Raw genomic sequence first — 21,290 nt, 5'->3', positions numbered from 1 at the left:
GTAGAGATGGCTTGCGTGGTTCTTCTGTAAAATTCTTTTTCTGTATTTTTAGATACACATTTAACTTTGAGATGGTAAATCTAGATTAATCATGATTTCTGTGTAATAGTGAATTTTACTTGCTCATTTTTTTACTAACTCGCTCTGACTTCAGTATCACTTGCTTCCTAGAAGTAAGATGTGTAGGAATCTGCCACCTTTGCATACAAAATGTGTGCACAGAGCCAGGAGTAACACTCTGGATTTCAGAAAAGCCTTCCTGGAAACCCACAAATCCTTGTTTAATTTTCTTCTTTTATGGAAAACATCAGCAAGCAGCCTTCACTAGCAAGGCTGCGGAAGGGCTGTTGTAGCTGTGTTGGGCTTTGCAGAGATGGTGTTGCCATATCGTTATGTTCTGCTGCTTAGGCGTGTTATCCGCAGAGACTGTCGGTGTCTGTAGTGGTGAGACCCCTGTATGCGATGTGAAGGTCTGAAATAGGGAGTAACTAAGGTGTTCTGGAGACTGGAAAAATCTAGCTGGCTTCTGGAGGAGCGGAGCTTTCTCTAAGCTGACTGTTCTCTTTGTGGAAAAAGATGGGAGGGGTTTCCTTTTGTCACTTAAGGGCATAGCTATACTTTTCTGTCCAAAAGTAAAGAATTACTGCATGGAAGTGTTATCTTGGCAGCGGACTAAGAAAATCACGAACAAAATTGGCACTGAAGAAACTAACTCCAGTAGATTGCTGTCTTCAGAACCTGCTTGCTGTGGGTGCGTTCGTTCCTTTCCTCTTGTGGTGCTGGTTGGTTTTGTACTGTTACAGAACCAGTGTGGCCTTGAACAGTTGGTACTGCCACACTAGCCCAGAGAAAGAGTGAGCTTAAACTGCCTCTTGCTTTATTTGTGTTTGCCTTTAACTTGGAGATGCCAAAATACGGGAGATGGCTAGTAAGGATCCAAGGAACGGCTCAGTGGTTGCCGAAGAGGCTTTGGGGCTGGCAGAGCTAGGGGCCAAGTAAGAATTCCACTGGTCTCAGATCAGAAACTCTTCAGAAAATAAAAATGGAAAGAATGAAGGAGGTGTCTGGGTCTGGACTCTACATTTTTGCTGGCTTTGCTTTTGAAGTGTTCGATCTGTGGTCAGGTATGTTCGGTGATCTCTTGCCAAGTAGGCAGTGCCAAATAAAAAGGCAATGTAGGGGTTTTTTAGCATATTGAAAGTATTGTGTGGCTTTGTAGTCTTACAATAACGAACAGTGCTGCAGCTCTTCGTTAGCTGGCAATGCTTCTGGTCTTGAGTGAGCTTTCATTAGAAGGAGTGGGGGTTCCCCCTGCCAAAAAAAGTCTGCAGAAGGGAAGAGCAAGGCTGTACAGTAAAACCAAGACTCTTCATGCGTGTCTGAAACTTTGCTAAGCCTAGCTCTTTATTTAAAAGAAAAACTTGAAGTACTCTTGCACTTTAGAACTCTTGGCCCTGTGGGAAGGATGGACTTCTCTGCACACAGCCTTGCCATTGGATTGCTGGAGCTCTTGCTGTTCATGTATCACACTGCAATGCGTTGGTCCTCTGTACTGATGGAGTATTTAACTCTCTTCTGTTTAGATAGATACGAAGATGAAGTTCGTGTTGTTCAGGGTGTGTTCTTATTTCCCAGTAAAAGCTTACCCACTGTGGTCTTTGTAATTTTTCCCCAGCTGCATACTCAAGAACCCTCAGTGGTTGCACCGAGGCTGAGCTCTTGCTGGACTCCCTGAAATTTTGGTAGCAGGCTGCTTTATGGACCTTCGCTTTGTACAGTCCCAAGCACTGAGCAGCCCCATGCTTTGGAGGAAGATTTGTCTTTATAGTCTAATTCAGTCACAAAAGCCTGGGCTCAGTTCAGAAACTTTCGGATAGTTGATCTGCACTGCAGAAGAAACCATCCTTTCCAGCCCTCAGCTCCGTGGCTCTCCCACTACCTCGTGTAAATAAGTGTATTGCTAACTCCTGCATTAACTTCTTGCTTCCAGCTGAATTTCTCAGTGGTACAGTTTATTTCACTAATCCTATCTACATCAGCAAGATGACCCCTTGCTATTAAATTATCTCTCTAGGGTGGGGGGGATTGTGCTTCTTTGCAGGCCTGGTTGAACTCGATTATATTTATCTGAATATTAAAGTTGCTTTTGACTAGACTGTCTTTTCTGCTGTTTCAGGTATTAATGGAATGAAGGGTTGCCCGTCCTGTAGGTAATTGTTGCAGGGCTTTATATTTTAATTGTTCTACTGACTGTTAATTGTAACTTTCTAATGAAAGGATTTTGAGTGAATTTTATCACTGTTTCAATGAAATTGCTTTCCTTTGTGGTATCCTTCGTGTTTTCTCAGTTGTGTTTTCTCCTTTCCCTTGTAGCTACATTGAGAAGTTTACGGATTTTCTCCGTCTCTTTGTGAGTGTCCACCTGCGAAGAATTGAATCCTACTCCCAGTTCCCCGTGGTTGAGTTTCTGGCACTGTTGTTCAAATACACTTTTCATCAGGTACGGCCCTGTGACATCATTTTTCCTCTGTCTTTCCTCTGTTTTGTTGTCCTGTACAGCAAGGCCAGCTTGTTTTCCCCAGTGAAATTGATACCTAAAGTTGGCCCAGAAAAAAGCAATTAACTTGTCTAACACTTGCCCAGTAGTGCTGGGAACTTGGAAATGACTTAATGTGCTCTTTGATTTATTTGGGGACGGGGTCACGTGTAGTTACCTTGCAAGAACCACTTCTCTGATGTTTAACTCTGCTTCTGCTTTCATTTTTTTGCTAGTCCTTGGAATGGATTATGTTGTCTAGAAGAATCTCTCTAGCTTGCTTGTTTTGTGTTTGGGGATGCTTCTTTCTCATGAAGTTGCTGCTTTTACTGTATTGGAGGCTTTCCTTGAACTTTTAGTTTTAGTATTAAAAAAACCCAAGCCTGTGGCTTTTGGTAGGTATTACCCTGCTGCAGGAGCTGTCACAGTGCAACTCAGCCCTATATACCCCCACAGGCGAATAATACAGAAGCAGGTTTATAAAATGCTAGAAGCTGATGTGAGCCATGAGATGGGTTAACACTGAGACCAACCTTGTAATTCCTGGGTTCCTCCCCTTGTGCAAAAGCTCTGGCTCATCTTTTGACAGCTATAAATCTCTCCAGTGACCTCCCAGAGATTTTTCAATAAAGCAAGTTCTTCCTGTGGAGTGAGGTGCATGCTAATTCGTATTTTCATTGTGTGAAATCAATCTTGCCATAGCTTGTGATACTCATTGTGAATTTTGGTGTATTTCAGCCTACCCATGAAGGCTACTTTTCTTGCTTAGACATCTGGACACTCTTCTTGGACTATCTGACTAGCAAAATTAAAAGTCGCCTGGCAGACAAAGAAGCAGTACTCAGTAGGTAAGTAGTCGGGAAGCTGCGAGGATGTGACAGTTGCAAAGAGACTTCAAGGTCACCATGGAAGGACTGTGAGAAATAAGCTGTCGGTTACTCCAACTTCACCTGTAGCTGAGTCCTTTCTTTTTCTTAAAGTATAAAAAGTGTAAACTTCAATGTTTCACACTCATTCAAAAGAATTCAAACTGAGCAAGTTAGGGTAGAAAAACCTGTCACATACATATGTTGTGTGCGAACATAGCAGCCAGAGGAAGAAAGCTTTGCAGTCTAAAATAGAATTGTAACACATTTTAGCAAATTTTAGAGCACACTTTAGCACATATTAGAGGAGGAGATGAGAGCAAGTTGCCTAGTAAGTGTTCAGACAGCTCATACAACTAATGAATGAATTGGGGAAAAAAAATCTTTTTAATTAGGTTTTTAACATCCCTGTTTAAGTGGAGGATGTGTTTCTGAGAAGTATCGATGAGACTGGAAGTTAAAAGTTCCACTTGGTTACCTCTGATGCTAGTTGTGTGTATGAATTGCAACGGTGGTTGGCAGCTCTTCCTTTGCAGGTGCCGTATCCTGAAATGGGTGGCTCTCTTGAGAAAAGTCCCTTTGCTGCCAGTTTAAAAATCTGGTGAACATACCAGTATCTTGTAAAGTTTTGGAGGCTTAAAAGCGCCATGCCTTGTGCCATGTTATATTCTGCTAAGTGCAGAAGGAAGCTGCTTTCCCTTGAGTACACTAAATACAAGAGGCTGTTTTTTTGAAAGACAGCCTGGCGTCATAACCACAAAGCACAAATGAGGAACTAGCTTACACCAGGCAGCTCTCTTCCTTTCCAGCATGGGAGCTGTGTGGTTTTAATTTCTCAAGTAGTAGGTATTTGCTTTTGAACTTTGTTATAGTTTGTTCCTAATTTACTGCTCTCTGCCTAATGCCATTGAATTCTGCTTTGGTGTTCTGCTCCGCCTCTTCGTCTGGCTAATGTACACGTAATGTGTGTTATCGTTGTGTCAAACAGTTTGTTATGGAGAAAACTGAAACAATAGCTGTCTCTTGAAGATGTGTCAGACTATAAACAAATTTAAAAAAAGCATATAAGTGGTTGAAGCTCGCACTGTTTTGCCAGAACTACCTGTCCTTAGTGACAGCTTTGACAGCTACAGCTTCCTGCATGCTCTCAGATGCATAAACACTGCAGTTTGACAGTCCGGGAGTGGTTACACCGCAGGAGCACTGATGAAGTTTCCTGTTCTGTGGTTTATGAACTTTGCATTTTGTACACATTACAACTTTTACTGCTGGATAAATTGCCAAATCCAGAATTACGTCATCTGACTACAGGAAAAGATGGTAGTTCAGCCACCTTGCACAGAGCTTTCAGCTGCTTAGCTAGTGACACAGCCGAGTAGTCTTGCATCATGCTCTGAATCTCTGCTAGTGTGTGCTTAATGCCTAATTTTCCAGCCTGATCTCCCCTAGAAGAGAGCGTGATTTTTTGCAGCAGACCCCAGCAGTTTTGAGAAAGGATGGTTTTAAAACAGTCAAACCAAAACCCCCAAACTTTGGTGTTTTGTCACAGGAATGATTGTGTGCTCAGGTGGCTCTGTCCTAATTTTGCAACTTGGCATTATTATTATGTGATCAGTGAGAAGGAGGGTCTTCTGTGCTCTGTGCCAGCTTCATAGCTGCGAGAGATGAAAAGATATATTTCAGTAACATGTCTTTAGTGTTATAATACAAGTAGAAAAAGTGCTGGCTTTGTCTCAGAGGACAAGGGCTTGAATTCTTTGACCAACAGTATAGGGAAAGAAGATGGCAGAACACATAGCCTTGGGGGAGGCCCCCTTTTGAGGCAGGCAGCAATAACTCTGTCCCGTTTCATCTGTTCCTCATTCACTGCCCAAAAAGCAGAGCACCAGACAGGCTGCTGAGGAGCAGCTTAAGCAGCAAGAGGCTCTTGGTGCCTCCCATTTGTGTACGTTGCTGTTATTCCTGGCAAGCCGCTCCTGCCTTTCCCGTTTTGAACTCTGGGGCTGCTTCTATTGCTAACAGCTCTCCCTTTCCCTTTCAGAGGTAGAGGGATATCAGATATTACCAAGGCGCTCTCGTTGCAAGTAGCTTGTGACCTGAAATGACATGATACTCTTAATCCCAGGATCTGCTTGGTGTTTCCTCAACAAACCTGTAAAGCTGTGCTGCAGGCTCTTTGCAGCAGCCCGCTTTAAACTGTCTTCTGGTTTATGTATCTCCTTCTCTGGAAGGGCTGTGGGCACAACCACCTCTGCAGAATTGCTTTATCACACTCCTGCCCTGTCTTCTCCGTGGTCGTAGGTACGAAGATGCCTTGGTTCTGTTGCTGACAGAGGTGTTGAATCGAATCCAGTTCAGGTATAACCAGGCACAACTGGAGGAGCTGGATGACGAGACACTGGATGATGATGTAAGGAGCAGAGTTGAACAAGGGCAGCTGCAGGACCAGATATTAACTCTTGCACTGGTAACACCTGGAATGTCTTTCTCAAAGCTTGTACTTTGGTGTATAAGCTAGACAGCTGCTTCTTTGCCCCATTCTGTGTGGGGTTTGAGGTTTAAAGCAGCTTGAAATACTTTTGAAAAAAATATACTTAAAGTCACACTGAAAAAATACAGATCCTTACATTCTGGTTATCAGAGGCATTAGGTGTCCATGTCTGGTTGCTTGGAATTTAAGTGCTGAAATATCTCTAAGACAAAAGCTTTGAGCAGTGTATATTGTTGGTGCTTTTGTTTAAGCTTGTTTCTCCTAAGTCGTCATTGGTAAACATCATCTCAATACTGATAAATGTAAAAGTGGAGTAGGTGGCCAAAACAGATGTGGCTGGAGCACTGGAAAGGCGGGTTGTTCTGCATAACAGATGCTTGTCAACTGAGCAGTAACTGTGCTTTAGGAGTGAATGCTTGTGCCTTATCACTCCAGGGAAACATACGTATGCATGCCTAAAGCATGGGTTGCCAAAATTTTTCTCTATCGGATGTCTAGCAGCAGGTGAGAATCGTAAGACCAGTACCTCTTCACTGTCTGGGTGTCTGCAAAAGCTAAGCTCTGTCCAGAACTAATCCCAAGCATCAGTTAAGACCTGCTAGTCTACCAAAAGCTGTGTTTCCCTCAGGATGTGCTGTGCTTACCTTGGTGTTTCTTCCCATAGCAGCAAACCGAGTGGCAGCGGTACTTGCGCCAGAGCTTGGAAGTGGTTGCAAAAGTCATGGAGCTCTTGCCAACTCACGCCTTCTCCACACTAGTAAGTAGTTATCCAGACCAAAAATGCAGTGTTAAATGAGCACCGACTGCTGGAGTTTGATGCAAGCTGTTTGATAGGGCCCACAGTGCCAAAAAAGTAGGGAAATTTTGGTTTTTGATGCAAAACCTTGGCAAGGGGAGACCAGAAATTGAAGGAAAAACCTTTGGGTTTTGGCTCTGTCAAATTTCTTGGTGTGTTTTGAAGAGAGTACTTTGGTGAGCATGAGTCCTACTTGCTGGACAGTAAGCTCTTTAGAAATTCCCATCTCTCAAAGTATAAACATTTGGCAGCAATCCTTCCCTGCTGTTTATCTTGGCCTTTATACTGGGAGGCAGCGCTGTGAATTGGATGGATGAGAGTGTCATTATTAGGGTTTTAAGGAGAGTGAAATCTTCTGTTTAAATGAAAGGCTGGATATAAATGCTGAAGAGTGCCTTGGACAATTGGGAATTATATCTGATAAACATAGATAAGTACTTCTCTCCAGCTGGTGCCGCTGCTGTTGCTGGAATCTGTAGTGTAAAAGTGGTCTGGGCTTGTAGCATTATAATGATTTTTGAAGAGGAGATCTCGAGGCAGTAAAGCCAGTGGAGTCTGAAATTCAGAGTAGTCAGTGCCTTTTTGCCAGGTGAGAAGAAAGGCAAGTAATAGCAGGGGGATTTCAAAGCAAGGCTGTTAATTCTACTGGAGATACCGCACACCTAGACCTCTGAACCGTATTCCCCAGAAGCAGAGAAGATTGACCTGCTGCAGAGGCAGAAGATGCCTGACCTGAACTGCTTTTTTTCATAGATATTTTTATTTAAGAAACTTTCTGGCTGAGCTAAGCACTAGAAGCCTATTACTAGAAACTCTGAAGCCGTGAACAAAACAGTCCTCATGTGAAAGTAGAAGTTGCTGTGCAGCGTGGTTGTGTGGTGTGAATCAGCGAGAGGCAAAAAATGGAGCAGCTGTTCCAGTGAGCGCAGCGAGCATATGGGTCATATGGTGGAGAGCGTGTGGCTTCCTTGAAGTAACATGTTAACATGAGGGAGACTGTATAACTATTTCAAAAACAAGATAAAGACACTCAACTGTTAATTAGGCATAGCATGTTAGAAACTTGATAGCGAGTGCTTTCTTGAGCCCTGCGTTAGTTCCTTCTTGTGTACTGGCTAATCTGGGAGATGCGCAAGCAGTTTCAGGTGCTTTTCACAGCAGTATGCAGTGCTGTTGAATGGAATGCCATGGCTAGTCTATCAGTAGCAAATAATTAAAACAATGTACAGCAGCTGCCATTAGTCTGTCCCATGCTGGACAATGAAAGGCTGCAGTTCGTTCTGCTGATGGATGAGTGAACTTCCGTAAAACCAACCACCTCAAATGCGGTGAATTTTGCCAATAGAAATTAAGTAGAACTATGCCTGACTGAAAGTGTTGGAGACCATTCTTTCTGGTGGAATGCCTACACGGAAAAGGTCAGTGTGCAGTTTTGTCCCGTAGGTATACAAATGTATTCAGGTACAGCACAAATAAGCCCTTAATAAAGATCACTGAAGTACCTTGGCTGGCTGAAAGCTGCTTAGATGGCTTCCTAGTCTGTGCGTGCGATGCACTCCCCCATGGTAGCGTAACCTGTTGCTCAGCTGGCGTATCACCAGGACCAGGCATGTTTGCTGTCGGTCCTGAATGATGTGGTTAGGCTAATGCTCTGTTCCCCAACCAGGATGTGTGATGATGATGGTGGTCACTCCCTTGGCTGTTTTCCCTGTGGGGCTTCAGCTGTTCTTGATGCAGCTTGCTGGCAGAGTTCTGCAGTGCTTCCCATCTGTACTCTGTTAGAGGCACTGAACTCAATTTCTTTCTTTGAATAATATTTTGGTAGCTGCCTTTTGAGAAGCTGATGCTTAGGGGTATGCAGGTGGATGTAGCACAGGCTCTGCCTTTCCTCTGCTCTGTTTGGGCTGGGTTATACATCCATCTGTATAGTCACGGTGGCAGTGTGCTGTGCCATCACACTTGCCAGACTGTTACCTTGTTAAGCTGATTGCTGGTATTTGTGGGAAAAGGAGAGCTACCACAGAGAAGTGCCTTCAGGGTGGTGATCCTTGTCTTTGTGAGAGCTAGCAAGACACGAGAAGCAGTGGCGTACAGGATCAGCCCAGAACCTAGCAACCTGCCTTTTCTCCAAACATCTTTTTGAAGGCACTAAGGGAAAAATACAAAAACTGTTCTAACGAAGTAATTGGTAGTTGGGTGTTAACCATCTGCCAAGCCCCAAAATCATGCTTGTTTCTTGTCTCTTCTAGTTTCCAGTTCTGCAGGATAACTTGGAAGTGTATCTGGGACTCCAGCAGTTTGTAGTCACTTCAGGGACAGGTAATAACCACTGTCCAGCATTGTGGTCCTCACTCTTTGAATAGCTGATTGTAAAAATACTCTAAACCTGCTTTGGTATTGCTTTTTCTGTATTCCATTGAGGATCTGAAACCATGTACAGTGTCTAATGGCTCAGCAGTTAGACTCCAATAGCAGACAAAGATCTAATAATGCAATTTATTTTTGTTATTGGTGTGTTTTTTCCCTTGTTCCTAGTAATTGAAATGAAGATACCATATGTGTTAAGAACAGGTATGCACCATCAAATACTACGGTAATGTGGATGGATAATGGTTACTTTTTTCCTCCAACTAAAACTTAGTTAAAAAAAGATTGTGCTTCTGTTTGCTTTGGGCTCAGATCTGGTGTGAATTTGCTACCATAGCAGCATTCTCATTTAGGCTTTAATTAAAACTATTGTGAGTCAATGCCGAGATGAACTATTTAGAATGCAGTAGTAGTTTCTGAAGACTTAGCTAGCTGCCGTTTGAGGAGCCTTCGTGTATGAAGTAGTTTACAAATATACCGGTGCTCTCAACTGAATAAGAAGTATGAGCAGAGCTTTGTTGCTCCTTCCTGAGAAATAAGTGAAGCAGTAGCAGTGAGATCTGTATGAGGGAAGATTGTAGCCGAGGTTAGATTTGAGTTTTCTGGTATGACCAGGCAAGCAATCTGTTAAATCTTCAGCACTGCTATACATGACAGAATGGCGATGGTTGTATAGATAGTTCAGGAAAAAATGCTTCGAATTTTAGGACCGTTTCAGGCCTAGGATAAGCAATATGTATGTTTTTAATGCTGTAGCTACAATCTGTATTAGAAGCTGTTGTGGACTGGCTGTTTAGCTGAGGGATCAGGAGTACCAGCTCCAATGCAGCTGCGGATTCAAAACCGGGTGGTAGGACGCTGGTGTACCCATGGTACAAAATGATAAGCTTGTTGCTGAAAGCTTAATCCAAGATTAAATATGGACAGTGGGGAAAAAACCCCAGAATCTCTTTGAAACGTGCTGTTGGAGAGCATGTTTACGTTTTTACTAAAAAGGGTCTGGAATGTTGGGAGAAGAGGTATACACAACTGAGAGGTAGGACAACTGCATAGGTAATAAGACTGGCAAATGTAGTTTTCGGTAAGTTTCTTGTATCTGAGAGATATGAAAGCAAATAACTGTGCTTCACATCACGAGCAAATTGTTCCCAATATGCTTCTGCCGCTGGAATGCTTATTGCACTCTAGCCGGCAGAGGGAGGCTGGGCAGCAGCCTTCTCCGCAGAGCTGGGATTGCTGTTGATGTTAACAGATATCCAGAAAGGCTTCTGTTTTTGTAGGTATTAATACCAAATAGAAGAAAATAAATGTGTAAAAAGGCTGAAATAGTTGGTACCATCTGTTTCAGCCTTCAAAGAGGAATTTGAAGTGTAGCAGTTGGAACAGTTGGACTTGTCTTACCCAGTTTGAGTATTTCAGTCACTTGACAGTGCTGCGATTTGAACTGTTGACCCACTGCAGAGCTAATTTAAGAAGAATGCTTGTAATGTAATTAGAATAAACTTTGAATTTCCTGTAGCTTTGTAATTAGGTTTCCCATCCCAAGGAGCTGTATTTATTAGTCACAAGGTTATGTGTTTGTTCTTGCACGAGGTTTTTAAAGTATGAGTTTTCAGACTGCTAGGCTCTTAGCCGGTGACTATTAGCACAAGTGATTATTTACTCTTAGGTCTTTTGGCTTCATTGCTAATGAAACATAATGTCATTTCAGGTCACAGGCTGAACATCACTGCAGAGAATGATTGCCGCCGTTTGCACTGCTCCTTGAGGGACCTGAGCTCCTTGCTGCAAGCCGTTGGTCGTTTAGCAGAATACTTCATTGGGGATGTGTTTGCTGCCAGGTTCAATGATGCTCTTACAGTGGTGGAGAGGTAGGTGTGGGAGAGGGAGTTTGCTGTCCCCTTACCAGGACAAGGCGCAATTGTCACCACTGCAGTGAGTGTGAAAACCAAGGTTTCTTTCTGCCTCCCCTTGTCATGGTTAAACTGAGATACGAAGACTCAGTGGCTAGAACCTTAATTGTTACATTCATCAGTGCTAAGTTTCCCAGATGGCTTTCTAAATGCTTAAGGAAAGAAATAACTTATAGGAGGGATTAAATAAAACCAGTCACTTGAAAAGATTGACATACTTGTTTTCCAGCATCTGCATTTGTGATGCAATGAAATGAGATGTAAAGTTTGATTACTTCGGAATTGTATCTCAAAGCTAAATCACCAAAATCTATTTTCCTAAATGAAAAGGCTTGTGAAAACTGAAAGGCAGGCATCATTTGATTCTTCCCCTCCAAGAAACTTAAATAGCACATAGTTGAAAATTACAGAATTTCAGGGCTTTGCACAGCTGCCTTGGTTATCCTTTTTCACTTCCATGCAGGAACATCATATTTAGTTCATCTTATCACAAACAGTGGAATAGGCTCTAAATTATTTTCAGCTCAACGGTCTAAATCTTGTCTACGTATTAGCTGAATATTGGCACAGGCTTGCAAAGAGCTGCATTCAGATAGGATGTTTGAGTGGATTTGTACATGTGTGTATCCATCTTAAGAGTCCCTCTGCACTTCCAGGTTGGTAAAAGTAACGCTATATGGATCCCAGATTAAACTGTACAACATCGAAACTGCAGTACCATCCGTATTGAAGCCTGACCTTATTGATGTGTGAGTATGTGATGGGCTGCAAATGATTGTATCCAGATTTGGTAGCTACCCTACACGGGGTGGAAGAAGAGTTAGATGTCCTCAGTCTGGTGCTGTAACCACTTGTTTAGCAAATCTTCTGAAAAGTGCATCTCTCCGGTGAGTGCTAGCTAACCAGGAGGGCACCTTCTTTTAACTGTGGAAGGCCAAGGCTGCTGCCGGCATTTTGGACCGCTGTTTCCTCAAATTGATGTGCTCAGATTATTTAAGATATAAAGAAAAATACATTTGTGATGAGAAATAAAAATGCTCATTATACTAGCTCTAAAAGCAAACTGTTACTCTACCCTGTACTAATGGCCGTAAAAGCTTAGTCCTTTTGCATTGTAATGAAATGATGAAGTAAGTGTTACAATAGTGTGTTTTATAAGAAATGGATCCACTGTCGGCATGTAGTTCCAGTTTATGGATTATTTTATTTTTTTTTTGCTACCAAAGTCAGATTTATGTATGGCTCAGGTAAAAGATGCTTTTCCAAGTACAGGGTTTCAAGTTCTTGGCATCCAAGACAAATGTACGCCTTCTAGCTATGCAAGCCCATTTCTGAAACAAATTAATGCCTTCGATCCAGACGTTGACATTAAGTGTGAAATCTTGATGCTGCTAGTCATAGAACACCGTTCTGACAGCCTTTTAGAGACCTTCTATTCTTATGGCTGCGTAGTACCAACCCGTTCCCTGCCAGCTGGCGTTTTGTGAGCAGATTTTAAGGTTGTCCTTTTGAACATGTCAGGTGCTTGTTCTAGTTTGCAATTCATGTATAGTGGCTCCTTGAAACAACCCCCACTAGATCTCACCATGTAGTTCCCTGAATTTCTCCTAATAATCCCAAGTTACTGGCCCAGAGTTTTAACCCAGATGATGTTCTTTTAATGGTTTATTTTCTTTTCTGCTTTAAAATAATTCGGGAGGTTTTTTCCACGATCTGTTAGTGAGAGATTTTCATCCTTTTCTTTGTCCAATGTCCCTGAAGAAACCTAGGATCCACTTCCTAATGCTAGCCTAACGAAGGAATGTTATCCAAGCATTTGGAGGAGCCCTGTCTGTGTAGTCCCAAAGAAATGTCCTCACTCAAATATCTTAACAGGGCACTGCGCCAAAAGTATATAGTCAACCTACCTGTTGCTTATAACTTGACCGTATCAGTTCATACCTTTGGCTTAGTTACTGTTGCTCAGTGGGTGAGTCCAGTTACAGCACCCCTTTAAATGTACCTTAAATGTACAGGGTACAGGACAAAAAATATAGCAGTAAACAATTTTTAATGAAAAAACTGCCAGCTTTGTCTGACAATGCCAATATTCTTTCTCTGTACGCTGTCAAAACTACCCACCATGCTCAGGACTTGCGCCCTTCTGCAGCTACTCTGCCTATTGTACCTTTTATCGCGTGTGTGTATCTTACCCTTGCTCTGCTCCTCCGCAGCCACGCTCAGTCCCTGGCAGCACTGCAGGCCTACGCACACTGGCTCGCACAGTTCTACAGTGAAGTTCACCGCCAGAACCCGGAGCAGTTCATCTCTCTCGTCTCCACCGCTCTGGAGGCAATCACCCCCCTCATCAGCTCTAAGGTACCTTCGTCAGTGCTGGGCTGGGGCTAGGCTTCCACCTAGAGCAGGAGACCCTCAGGTGGCAGTGCTGGTGTGTCCAGGCGTTTAACTGCTCTGGCCCCCCATGCTGTGGCTCTTGAAGTGAATCGGTCAGAGTGCTGGATGGCTGTCTTCCAGAGCCACAGCACAAGTCTCATGTGGGGCGAGACCCAGAGCAATTCTAAATAGCACCACGGTTCAAGCTAATATGAGACTAAGCAATTTACAGGCATAAAAGTCTAAAGATTTTATGGCTTGAAAGCAGGGAAATCTCTCTTGGACAGTATTAAGGGAACTGACCTGTGCTCCGACTGGCAAATAAATACTGTAAACAATCTTGCTTGCAAAAACCCTTCAATGGCAGCTCGGTGTGCTGTCTAAATGCTGGTGTGGCATGGAACAGTTCTGTGTGGTGGTGTTACTGGGCAGCCTGACCACCCTCTCTTCCAGGTGCAGGAGAAGCTGCTGCTGTCTGCGTGCCACCTGCTAGTCTCTTTAGCCACCACAGTGCGACCCGTGTTCCTGATCAGCATCCCAGCAGTACAGAAGGTGTTCAACAGGATCACAGACACTTCTACTCAGCGGCTTCCTGATAAGGTGATTTGTCTCAAACACGAACAGTGTTGAGGAGGTGTCCTTGGGAAGCTCTGCCTCAGTTCTTACTGTAGCAAGGTACAACAAAAAAAATAAAATAAAAAAAAAATAATGGGGACAGCAGTCATCGCTACTGTGGATATCCAGGAATCAAAGTGGTACGGTTTGTCAGTGATGATTATTTCAAGCAATAGCATATGGAAAAAACACAATTACACCTCTTAAATCTTACTCCTTTCTCATTTGCTGACACAGTCCCTGATTCTGTATCATCTTTACAGTACAGGCATGTTGATTCTGACATACAGAAAAAGTTTCCTGTGAAACTTCTGTTAGCATTCCACATACTCCAGGTTAGTGTTTGTTACTGAAGTACTGAAAAGCCACAGTGGAGGCTGGGGTGTGGTTGTACTGTGTGCTGGCATGGAGGCATAAAATGTTGTACAAGCACAGAGGCTTAGTATATAAACCAGACAAGGTATCGCCTTTGTTTTTATGAATATGAAGAAGAGAGACCTCCCAGTGCAGGGAAGGGCTGATGGAGCTGGGAGCTGGTTCCAGCCCTGAAGTCATGGAGCTTTGATTCTCTCTTACCTTGCAGAGCTGCTAGTTTTCACTTGAGCTCTTCCATCAGACAGTGAGTGCTGCTGATGCCTTGGACAGCTGTAAAATGTTACTTCACTCTAGGGTTGTGCTGTAGCAAAAATTGAATTGCCAACATGGTAAAACTTTGTCTCTGTTTCATGTCTCTAGGCCCAGGTTTTGGTGTGCAGAGCACTGTCAAACGTATTGTTGCTGCCCTGGCCAAATCTTCCGGAGAGTGAACAGCAGTGGGCAGTTCGCTCCACCAACCACGCCAGCCTAATCTCTGCCCTCACGAGGGAATACCGCCAACTAAAATCCAATGCCATCATGCCACAGAGGAAAGTGCAGCTGGAGGACAGTAAGTACCGAGTTTCTTGGTGTCTGCTGTCTTCTGACAGTTGCAGTGCAAACTGCTGATAGGCATCATTAAGCTGATTTTCCAATAATTATTTTGGCTGAAAACCCCCATTTAGTGTATGGGGAGGACCGGAAAGGAGCAATTTGTATTTTCTTTCTTTTTTTTTTTCTTTGAGACCCTTTTCCTGTGGGTCTATAAAGGGCCATCTCACCCCAGGTTGCCTGTAAACTCTTCCATCTAAGTACTGTCTTCCTCAGTCATGCAGGGAAGGTGGGATCAAGTTTGTGATGACTTTGAATAGCAGTGATTGCATTAGGAATATTAAACAGCCTAATGCTGGGATGGTGTAGTGTTAGAAACATTGACTGGAGGCAGGGTTAATGAAGATTCTGGTTATAAAAACTTAAGAATTTCTCCCAGACTTGGGAAGTACTGTAAGGTTTTATATATATAGGAGAGCCCTGAACTGGTGGGGTCCAGGGACCTTTGGCAGTTTGTGAATGTTTTGGGACTGCTTTTGGGTGTGGGGTGGTGGGGTGTGGGGGTTTTTTTGAGAATCGCTGTAAAAATTGTTTAGAAGTATGCAGTGTCACAGCTGCTGACAAACCTGACATGTTGGTCAGCTTTGTGCAGGGAGGCAGCTCGGGAGAGGGTGGCTTACCTCTCTCGAGGAGAATATCCGCAGACTGCTCACAGGGGTTGAACTGAGCCAGTTAAGTTCTCCCAGCGTTTGGGTTAGCTTATACGGTGACTGCGTATCACTCCAGTTGTTGCTTTCAGAAATAGAAAGCTGCAGTATATTTTGCTGTCGTCATGTGCTGCTTTCTTCTTGGCTAGTGTTTTTTTAGCATTAGCATATTGTGAATAATACTGTTTACAGCTCCTCTCAGCCTCTGTGCCTGAGTAGTTGAGCAGTGGGTGCATCTGTAGGGCAGTAAACCTGTATAATTTAAGAAAGCGGGTAGCCTGAACCTGTTTAAATGTTTAAAATGTGAACACAGACTTGGGAACATTTTTGACTCCCAGCCTGGTTTTGCTGTACGTGCTGCCTTGTGGGTTGTTTTAGTTACTGCGTGTGAACTTGACTTTGTTTCTTGCCTCCAAGTAGTTTTAACACATGCAGGAAGTATCACCTCTCTTACTTTGCAGCCAAAGTGATCATCCATCAGACGCTCAGTGTTCTAGAAGATATTGTAGAAAGTATCTCTGGAGAATCCACCAAGTCTCGACAGATCTGTTATCAGTCGCTGCAAGAATCCGTGCAGGTCTCACTAGCCCTCTTCCCAGCTTTCATTCATCAGTCAGGTATAACCATAGGACAGGCTTTAATGCTGTGAGTAGCTTTATGACCTACTGATAACATCCAAAGTCCATCAGCGTAGAATTGTGGTGGCGTTCATGTGACGTGTGTGAGCTCGCTGTGCCGAAGTGTGATGTCAGTCTGTACTTCTGGGTGGGCTGGGCTTGAATTGGAACAGGAAAGGGAGATCTCCTCTGCCACTGGGATACAGGCTTGAAGGTTTGTCACACTTCCAGAAGGTGGAGGTGCCCTGTGCTGTGTTCAGCAAGGAAACAAAATGGAGCTGATCCTGAGCACAGAAAAAGCTTTAAAATACCCTGTCTGGCTACATTTGCCACCTACGTTCTCTCCAGAAGCTTGAAGACAAAGAGGGGCAGATCTGATCAGATGAGGTCAAATAATGTGGGGTGGGGTTTTCCCCTGTAAAGGAAGAGCTCCTGAGATGTAACCACGACTGATGCTTGGCAATCTTCTGGCCAGCAACCTACATTTTGTTTCACATCGGGGTAGCTCGAATGCCCAGGACTACAGCAGCTTCTCTCATGAGGAGCAAGGTGTTCCAGGAAAACTTTTGGAGCTAGGTGAGATTTTCTCAGTGAAGCGGGCATGGGGGAAGCAAAACAAAGTTGAAATGCAGAGAGGATCCAAGACAGCAAGCTGATGCTGTGACTCCGGTGAACTGTTGCCTTCAGAACAGGCTAGCGGCCTCATGCCATTGCTATTTATTGGCTATAAAAGGCTGTATGAAAGAGTTGAGCAGCTTCAGTTTACTGGGGTTACTTAAAGCATGTTGGGACGGATGAAGAATTAGGTGTATTGATCAGCTAACCACATAATCGTGTGCTGAAGATGATTTCTGAAGTTAGAAGGGTCTTTTCAGTTCCTGCCAAAAGAAAAGAAGCTGGATTTTGTCTGCTAGCCCCCCTCCACAAGCTGCATAGCTGTTCTGGATTTTCCTCGTATTTCCTGTTAACCCTGTACGAGCAGTGAGCAACTGGAGATCAGCCTGGGCCATGGCCAGAGCTTTCTCCAGGTGCTCTGTGAAGGCAGGCCAGACTGAGGGCCTTGCTGATGGTACCATATATGTTCTGAGCTGCTTGGTGCTGCCTGTACTAGTCATCCCTAGTGGTTTTCAGAAAAGGATGAACAATCTTTAAGCCCTGCAGTACTGGCTGTTGGTTTTAGTTTCTAATGGCAACCCTGCTGCTAAATTTCCAAGAGTAAACGGGATTCCTTGTACAGGAGGAGTAAATCTCACATAAAAGACTTACGGATGTACTTGAATGTTACCTTAACACGTTCTTTCTGCTTTCCTGTTCTCATCTTAGATGTGACAGATGAGATGCTGAGCTTCTTCCTCACGCTGTTTCAAGGACTGCGGGTGCAGATGGGAGTGCCTTTCACAGAGCAGATCATACAGACCTTCCTAAACATGTTCACCAGGTATTGTCCCACGTCAGTCACTTCTTTCTTATCCCTCAGGATGATTTAGCTTAGCTGCTCACACAACAGATTGCTGCCCCTGAGGAGTATGGTCTTTCCAATCCCTTTGTGTCCAGACTTCTGTAGTGTCTCAGGACTAAATCCGAGGAAAATGCTTCCAAGTTTGAAATGACCCAGCCCATGTGCATCAATCCTACATGCCTTCGTGCAATTTCAGCTCTCCCACGGATTTTCTGGAAGTGTGTGATACTGAACCAGACCCTGGAATTGCCACTATCACCCAAGCTTTTGTTGGGGGCAGGGTGGGTGTGCATGTCATCAATCCTCAGTCCAAACCCTTTTTTGGGGGGGGTTAACTTTCTTGGTCTGTATTAACTGAGGCAGTTCAGAGGCGCTACCTGCTCTTCTGTAAATCAGCTAAGCATGCAGATCTGTGGGAAGATTCCTATGCAATAACTGTTTTTGTCGTAGGGAGCAGTTAGCAGAGAGCATCCTCCATGAGGGCAGCACTGGCTGTCGGGTGGTGGAGAAGTTTCTGAAAATACTGCAAGTGGTGGTACAAGAGCCAGGCCAAGTATTCAAGCCTTTTCTACCCAGTGTCATCTCACTGTGCATGGAGCAGGTCTACCCCATCATTGCAGAGGTAGGGCTGTTCTCACACGAGGTGAGGGAAGGGGGAGATGGGAAGGGAAGGCATGAAGCCTTTTGCTTTCCAGGAGCTGTAAATGTCAGTCCCTGTGGTGGCAAAGCTGGGTGACTAGTCAGTAGGGACTGGAAGCAGTGTGGGTGGAAGGTTTTGTCAGGAATTGTCAAGAGAGGCTAAAATTACAGATGTGCTCAAAGCAGGAGGTAAAACTCAAAACTTGGCGGTGAATTCTTGGCATGATCCAGCAGCTGCCGAGTGTGGTGCCTTCCTTAGGAGGAAATGCTTCGATGCTCTGGTACTTTGGCCACAAAGCGCTGCCCTGGGTGGCCACCTGGCAGGGTGCTGCTAGCAGTGGGATCCAGGGAGTGAGTGGGATTCCAGCACAGCAGCCTGCTTTGAATTATTTCTTCCGCTCTCCTCCTAGCGCTCATCTCCTGATGTGAAAGCAGAGTTGTTTGAGCTGCTTTTCCGGGTCCTCCACCATAATTGGCGGTACTTCTTCAAATCCAGTGTGTTGGCTAGTGTCCAAAGAGGAGTAGCAGAAGAGCAGATGGAGAACGAAGCGCAGTTCAGTGCCATTATGCAGGTAACTCAGCTATTCCTGTGGTTGTCCAGAGCCGTTTCTGCCATGGACCCTGCACTACTTGTGGCAGTGCATTAAACGTGGCTGGTGGGGGCTAGACCGTGTCTTGAGTGAGGTCTTGCCTTCAGGAACCGCTGAAAACTGAAGTACTTGCAGAGCGGTCTTGCTGATGTGCTCACAAGGCACAGTGCCTCACTGCACAGGGAAGCAAGCACTGAGGAAGGAATGTTAATGCCTTTCCACGCCTCATCCTGCATCTGGACCTAAAAATATTATTACTGATGCTGACCCACTTACTTCTGTTACAAGTCTTGTGGTTGGCACTAGGACAAATCGTCAATGAAGGGAAGTTCTTCTGAGACCAAGATGTCTTTTGGTTTATATGGACTTGTTCTATGCTGTACCATCAGATCTGGTGGAAGAGGGTCAGTGGGGTGATACCCTGTAGGCTTTTGGCCTGGGGAATGAAGAAGGCAGAGGCAGTGTGCCAGCACGTACACAGGGCCAGCACCAATCTTCTCAGATTGGGGAATTTGAATTTTTAAAAACAACAGACTGTATTCCACATGTTACTTAAGTCCGAGTTGGCCATATGAGTTCGTCTGCAGTTCCTAGGTGTAAAAACTGTCCCCAAAGCAGGCAGTGCAACTTAAAGTAAAATCAGAAAAAAAAATCAGCCTCCTAATGTGCTGTTGGAGTACCTGGTGTGGGGACCTTCACCTCCAGCCCGTGTCAGCGTAAACAGAAGTGCACTTGTGCCACTTTCTGCAGCCTCAGGGTAGAGCTTGCTCCTCCGAGGGAGCAAGGGCCATGTGCTTAGACTTCAGGTGGGAGGACTTTTTGCAGAGCTGCCCCATCATGGAGTGCTTGTGGAGGCTGGGTCCCTTCTGATACATGAGCGAAGAGGCTGCTCTTGCACTAACATAAACTGCATCGGTGTTGCCCTCTGGCCTTTCCTTGTCTTGGCATCCTTTGATGTGAATGAGGCCCAAGCTGGTCCTGGTGCAGGGCTGCGCAAGGATCTTTCACCTGTGGTAATGTGACACTTCCAAACTTACCCAAGTGCCATGTTTTGGAAGATATTTATGTGGTAATCTCAGTATTGACTTCAGGCTGGTTGGCAATACTGCATGGCTTATTTTACGACTTGGCCTCCTGTTGTTTTGATACAAAACTCTTATTTAACGTTCTGTAAGTGCTCTCCACACAGCCAGTGTGTTTTGTGTTGAGGATATTAGTATAGTTTATGCGATGGTTTGCACCAGAGATCTCAGTCCAGAAATAGCTCGGTCTTGAAGGGACTTGGGCTGGTTTTGTTCATTTAACAATAAATGGCTGGTACGGGGGAATAAACTGTTCTGCGCGTGGTGCCTTGAAGCAGCAACTGTTAAAATTCTGCTGCCTGTCTCTGTACAGAACTTACTCATCTGCCTGCATCATCTGTAGTCTTTGAGGCACTCAGGGTGTAAAAGATATTTCATCACCAAGTCGGTGCAGGCCCACCAGACTAGTTCAGCAGGGTCCAGCAAATTTTGTTCCTGATCTCTTTACTGCTTCTTTACTGCCCAGGTCAGCCTCCCAGCTCTAACTTCTTTCTAATTTAGTGCAGTAATGTGTTAAGTGCATCTGCCAGTCACTTTGGTCTTTTGACTTGGATCGAGACCAAACTTTGTGTGTGTGTGTTCTGGTTTTGTTCATGCTTGCCGTGTGACCATAGGTAGCCTCCCTGAGAAACAGCCAAATCCTTCACAAGAACGCTGCCTGCCGAGGGAGCTGTGCTCAGCATCTGTGTTCCGCTTCAGTACGAGCTTGGCCCACCTGTTCTCACCAGACCCAGCTTAGTGACTGTTCTGCAAGGATATGGCCATGTTTCCACCAAAGTGTCTTCATTCCCGTGGGCCTGGCAGCAGCACGGTTGACTTAAAACACCTGCCTGTCTTGTTTGTTTGCTGTGCTGAGAAGCAGCAAAGGCTCCCAGGGGTTTGTTCTGGTGTCAGGTTGAAGATGGTGGTGTTTTGCCTGCCGGGTCTGATACTCATTGTAATATTGGTCCCCTTCCTTCCATCCTGCTTTGTCTGTAGGCATTTGGCCAGTCCTTCCTGCAACCTGACATTCACCTGTTCAAGCAGAACCTCTTCTACTTGGAGACGCTGAACACCAAGCAGAAGCTGTACCACAAGGTGGGTCCTGGCTGACCACTGTGCGCGGTGCTGTTCTGAGGCTTGTTTTAAACTACTCGGAAACTGAAGGTCAGGATTTGGGAGCTTTTATGCCGTAGCCTTTGGTTGGTTGCCGTGATCCAGATACTTTCAAGAGGGTGTTACCACCACCTTGCTACCGCTGCGGTGGGCATGGGAGGGATCCCAACTCCGGTCAGGCAAAGCAAAGCCTTTATGTGTTCCCTCCTGTGACGGTGAGGGAAGGCAGAGGGCTCAC

The 21,290-nt window shown here is 44.7% G+C and overlaps 1 protein-coding gene across 4 annotated transcripts in view; it reads left to right on the top strand.

Moving 5' to 3' along the window:
• The window catches only part of XPO6 (exportin 6), a 55,857-nt gene that overhangs the window by 31,936 nt on the left and 2,631 nt on the right, over positions 1-21,290 (top strand). For 2 of the 4 annotated variants that reach the window (XM_055707166.1, XM_055707168.1), the window contains 15 exons: positions 2,374-2,500; positions 3,275-3,384; positions 5,704-5,812; positions 6,561-6,650; positions 8,939-9,008; positions 10,768-10,927; positions 11,626-11,718; positions 13,183-13,327; positions 13,796-13,942; positions 14,693-14,882; positions 16,032-16,187; positions 17,511-17,625; positions 18,097-18,268; positions 18,696-18,857; positions 20,936-21,034. In XM_055707166.1, the coding sequence (XP_055563141.1) occupies positions 2,374-2,500; positions 3,275-3,384; positions 5,704-5,812; positions 6,561-6,650; positions 8,939-9,008; positions 10,768-10,927; positions 11,626-11,718; positions 13,183-13,327; positions 13,796-13,942; positions 14,693-14,882; positions 16,032-16,187; positions 17,511-17,625; positions 18,097-18,268; positions 18,696-18,857; positions 20,936-21,034 (1,945 nt within the window). Of the gene's footprint in view, positions 1-2,373; positions 2,501-3,274; positions 3,385-5,703; positions 5,813-6,557; positions 6,651-8,938; positions 9,009-10,767; positions 10,928-11,625; positions 11,719-13,182; positions 13,328-13,795; positions 13,943-14,692; positions 14,883-16,031; positions 16,188-17,510; positions 17,626-18,096; positions 18,269-18,695; positions 18,858-20,935; positions 21,035-21,290 lie in introns of all 4 variants that reach the window. The other 2 variants (XM_055707165.1, XM_055707167.1) reach the window with 1 other exon arrangement.

This window comes from Falco cherrug, chromosome 4 (genome assembly GCF_023634085.1).
Source record: "Falco cherrug isolate bFalChe1 chromosome 4, bFalChe1.pri, whole genome shotgun sequence".
NCBI lineage: Eukaryota > Metazoa > Chordata > Aves > Falconiformes > Falconidae > Falco > Falco cherrug.
The sequence above is the reverse complement of the archived record's forward strand: the minus strand, read 5'-3'. Positions and strand labels throughout refer to the sequence as shown.